Genomic DNA, 4,463 nt, shown 5'->3' on the forward strand with positions numbered 1-4,463 from the left:
TATATTAAAGGTAGACCTATTTGAAAAAGATGTTTAAATCAATGTATAAAATGGAAGATATCAGAAAATTCAAAATTCTAGAATTTTTTGGTAGATGAACATCTTATTACGGTATGGAATCACAAATAAGTTTAATAATTTTTTTTCTTTCTTTTCTTATGTAGCCATTTTGATACTTATTTTAATTTATGAGAAGTAATTATATTTTTATAGTACTATAAATGGTATATGCTTTAATTTGATAATTAGGCATTAATACTAAGCGCTTTTTGAAATCATTTATTAAAAAGGATTCTAAATGCAATCAATAATATAACAATAAAAATTTAAAAAAAGATGGCCCATGAGGGGATCGAACCCGCGACCTTCGCGTTATTAGCACGACGCTCTAACCAACTGAGCTAATGGGCCTTCGAGATTTCGTTCCAATTTTCTTTTCTTACAGAAGAGGCGAACAATAATTTTAGAATTTACGTTTTTTATACATTATTATTAAAAATTCATATTAAAAATAATTCAATAACTTTTTAAAGCTATTCCTCTTTTATTGAAATGCTTTCAATTTAAAAATTAAATTCCGAATAAATTCATTAACCATCGCAATGAAGCAGTTATTTAAACCTGAATTTTCTTAATATAATTATATATTTCCTAGAAAGTTTTATAAAAGGAACTATTTTCGATTCATGGTTGAACCTCAATTGTTTCGTTACGATCTTAACCTTACATTTCGTAGTAAATTAATCAATTAAAATTGAAAGTGACTAAAAAAATAAATTTTAAGAATGCCGAAAGAACCACCTATTGATTTATTAAACAATTCCTTAAAGGAAATTGTTTTTAGAAGAAAAAATGCCAAATTATTCAAAAAACTGGCTCAAATAACACATTTTAATTTATGGGAAGTTGAAGGTAATTTCTCATATTAAGTTCGTTTTTTCGTCATAAAACTTTTATAGCGCCAGCTGTTTATGACAACTGGAATTTTATCACAAATCCATTTTCATTCGCCTTTATTTAAGTTGATCTGAGTTTTATCAGTGCTAATGGACACTCAAACATTAACCCTGATAACTTAGTGTTATGACCGTCATTACAGATATCTGAACAAAATATAAATATTTTTTAGCACTTGCGCTCATAAACCGAAAAATCACTCAAGAAATGGGTCCCGTAACACGAACATCTTTTAGAGACGTTGTCCACTCAGGTTTCGATTACACTGAAAATATACGTCATTTATTAGTGGATAAAGTATTTTCGATTGTCGACAAAAAAAGTACTTCAGTGGTAATGCAGGAAAAATAAATTTAAATTAAATTAAATTTATTATTGAAGTCTAGCGTTAGTATTAAGGGGCCGTCCACAAACTTCGTTACAAATTTGAAGGGGACGGATCAGTGGAAGTAACGTTACGAACTTAGATATTTTTTCAAGAAACATAACCTTTTCCCCCACTTTTCATCTCGTTTGATCAAAAAGACTAATATCTGGTTGAAAATGTAGTGTTATTTGTTTGAAAATGCAACTATTTTGTCAGAAACACATCTTGTTTGGTAAGAAGTTCAGCACATGGTTGAACGTTAAACTACTTTGTAAACAATTCAATACTTTGTTAAAGATGAATGCATTTTGTTCATTTTTTTTTTGACAGAAAATTAAGCTTGTTGGTTGAAAGTTCATCTTTTTTATTAGAAATCTAACTGCTTGTTTCTGAAATATTCTGTTTTGTTTGAAGACTTAAATATTTTGTTGCAATTTTTTTTTTTTAAATTTTAATTGTTACCTGTTTCGTTGCAAATTCACTCTTTTGGTTTAAAAAATCAACACCTTGGTTTAAAATTAAACTAATTTATGAAAAATTTATATTTTTGTTGACGAAAATTCACCATTTTAGTTGAAAACGCACATTTTTGGGTCGAAAAATCAACAGCTGGATTAAAAATTAAACTATTTTTATGAAAATTTAACTATTTGGTAGAAAATTTACTTTATTATTAAAACTTCATACTTTTGTTTTGAGAAATCAACAACTTGGTTTAAAGTTAAACTACTTTGAAAAAATTAATTTTGCTTTTTTTGAAAATTCAGCATCTTAGTTGAAAAAATATATTTTTTAGTCGAAAATGCAACTGTTGGATTAAAAATTAAACTACTTTTATGAAAATTTAACTATTATGGTGAAAAATAAACATTTTTATTTAAAAATCATATTCTTATGTTAAAAATTGAATCATATTGTAGATAATCCATCAGTCTGGATACAAAAGTCAACAAATTTGTTAAAAATGTGTGTATTTTGTTAAATATTCGTGCTTGTTGTTGAAAAAATAATCCTCTTGGTGAAAATTACTCATTTTGGTTGGAGATTCAACTATTCGGTTCAAATTCCATTTTTTGTTATTCATAATTCAACTACATGGTTGAAGGTGAAAATATATGGCTAAAAATTCACTTTTTGTCTAATTCGCCTATTTAATTGAAAATGTTACTGTTTTGTTAAATATTGTTTCTTTTTTGGTGAAAAATTAAATGTTCCTAAATGAAAATTTCAGTAATCCACTTTTATATGAAAATCTATCCTTTTTCAGTTGAAAATTCAACTGGTTGCTAAAAAATGTATCTTTTTAGTCGTTGATCTCACGATTTGGTTAAAACTTTTTTGTTTTTAGTTGAATTCAACCTGTTAAAAAATCTTCTTTTTCTATGAAAATTAATTTTTAAACAAAAAGTTTGCCTATTCCCTTTTTGTTTCGAAAAATATATTTTTTAATGATAATTGAACTACATATCTAGTTCAGAATTAAACTATTTGCTTAATAAGTCTTTTTTTCTTTGTCAAGAATTAAACTACGTGTGGAAAATTTGTTTTCTATTTATAGAAAATTAATCTTATTTCAGTATTTTCGTGCCATTTACCCTTTTTCCTACGTTTAACTAAAATTTGCGACTATATGAATTTACATGGGGGGGGGGGTATCCAAATTGATAACATAGTTTATAAACGTATCCTAACTTCTATTTCAAAATCTAGTTATCAGCTGATCAATGGGTTGAAGGGCTCTCTATCATGATAAGAGGAACTCTCGACGAAAGAATTGATTTTGCTTACAAAGTACGTTATTTCTATTCAAAGTGAAAACTCCATAAAAAAATGTCAATTTAAAAGTAAATTGCTTATAAATTTGGCTCGTGACGTAATTTAAATTTGATAAACAATTTAAATTATAAATGGCTTGTAAATATCATTTGCAAAATCACCTGTGAAAGTATTTAATTCAACTTTTTCTTATCTATAATTATTTTAATACCCCTTTCATTATACCTTCTCATTTTCTGAAAAATTAAAAAAAAAAATGGTTGAAGAAATTGATTCTCTCATTATCAACAGGTTTATGACTTCATGAAAGTGAATAGGCTGAAGAAAGAGCAAATATTTCCGATGATGAGAGGATGTCTCATCATGCCTCATCGCGAAGAGGATTCAGATGAGATGGTCAAGGTATTGATGGAGTAATTAAAAATTAAATTTTCGAAAACAGAATTTATATAAGTACTTTTTAAATTATTTGTTACTAGTAACAATAAGAAAAAACAAGCGCGCGCGATTATATTTTCTTCGTCTCACACAACTTTTATATTAAAATATAAAGTTAGTAATAATACCAAATTTTATTATATGATAGTATCTATGACCCGAAAAAATACAAAAGAAAAGCAAGGAAAAAATTTTTTATTTTTTATAAGAGATGAAAATTGATATCATAGCTACAAATTGAAATTGTTAAAAATGGTCAATTTTATTTTAACAGAAAATTGTTCAAGATTTAAAGTTTTCTCTAAATGTATTATGAGTTTTGTTTGACACATCAATTCTCGGTAAAAAAAACGCTCATAAAAAAAACAATAAATAAGAAACGGTGTAAAGGTATATTTAACCTATATTGTATAAAATTGTAAATTTGTTTTATAATCTAATGGACGAATTTCCAGCGTAGAAACCACGAAGTAATATGAGCCAAAACTGTTAAAAATAGGAAATCTTGTTGATTATTCAAGTTCAAATAAATTTTACCATAAAATCCTTCTTTTAAAATACTGATTTCCATAAAGAAGCACTTACATGAAAATATATAATATTTTTAATAATGTTTTCGATACTTTGAAAGCTTTTAGTTAAGCGCGAAACAATTTCTAATAGCACAAATGTTTCTTAATTTGCATAAGGGTTTTTATGACTTTTCTTATTTAAGGGGATTATTTCTAAATTTGATTTATAAAATTTTTAATCAATGTAAAACAACTTTAAGTAATGCAAAACCAATGAGGTTTTAGAAAAAAAAAGAAGTGCGAAATTTTCGAGATATATATAATTAAAAATTTGTCATAAGGACAACCGCAGGATTTCGCCGGGAGCGGGTGCTAATCTGAAAAATTGCACCCGCTTCCAGCGAAATCGCGGT

At 26.6% G+C, this 4,463-nt stretch overlaps 1 protein-coding gene and 1 non-coding gene across 2 annotated transcripts in view; one reads left to right on the forward strand and one right to left on the reverse strand.

The window, feature by feature from the left end:
• Window positions 1-337: 337 nt before the first annotated feature.
• Window positions 338-411, reverse strand: Trnai-aau. The gene has a single exon. It is a non-coding gene; the product is annotated as a tRNA-Ile (tRNA).
• Window positions 412-785: 374 nt separating this feature from the next.
• Window positions 786-4,463, forward strand: part of LOC117174846 (EF-hand calcium-binding domain-containing protein 1-like) — an 8,130-nt gene continuing 4,452 nt past the window's right edge. The window contains exons 1-4 of the mRNA XM_033364234.1: window positions 786-912; window positions 1,130-1,290; window positions 3,035-3,115; window positions 3,392-3,502. Coding sequence (XP_033220125.1) covers window positions 786-912; window positions 1,130-1,290; window positions 3,035-3,115; window positions 3,392-3,502 — 480 coding nt within the window. The remainder of the gene's footprint in view (window positions 913-1,129; window positions 1,291-3,034; window positions 3,116-3,391; window positions 3,503-4,463) is intronic.

Source organism: Belonocnema kinseyi, chromosome 6 (genome assembly GCF_010883055.1).
Source record: "Belonocnema kinseyi isolate 2016_QV_RU_SX_M_011 chromosome 6, B_treatae_v1, whole genome shotgun sequence".
In the NCBI taxonomy this organism is placed as follows: Eukaryota; Metazoa; Arthropoda; class Insecta; order Hymenoptera; family Cynipidae; genus Belonocnema; species Belonocnema kinseyi.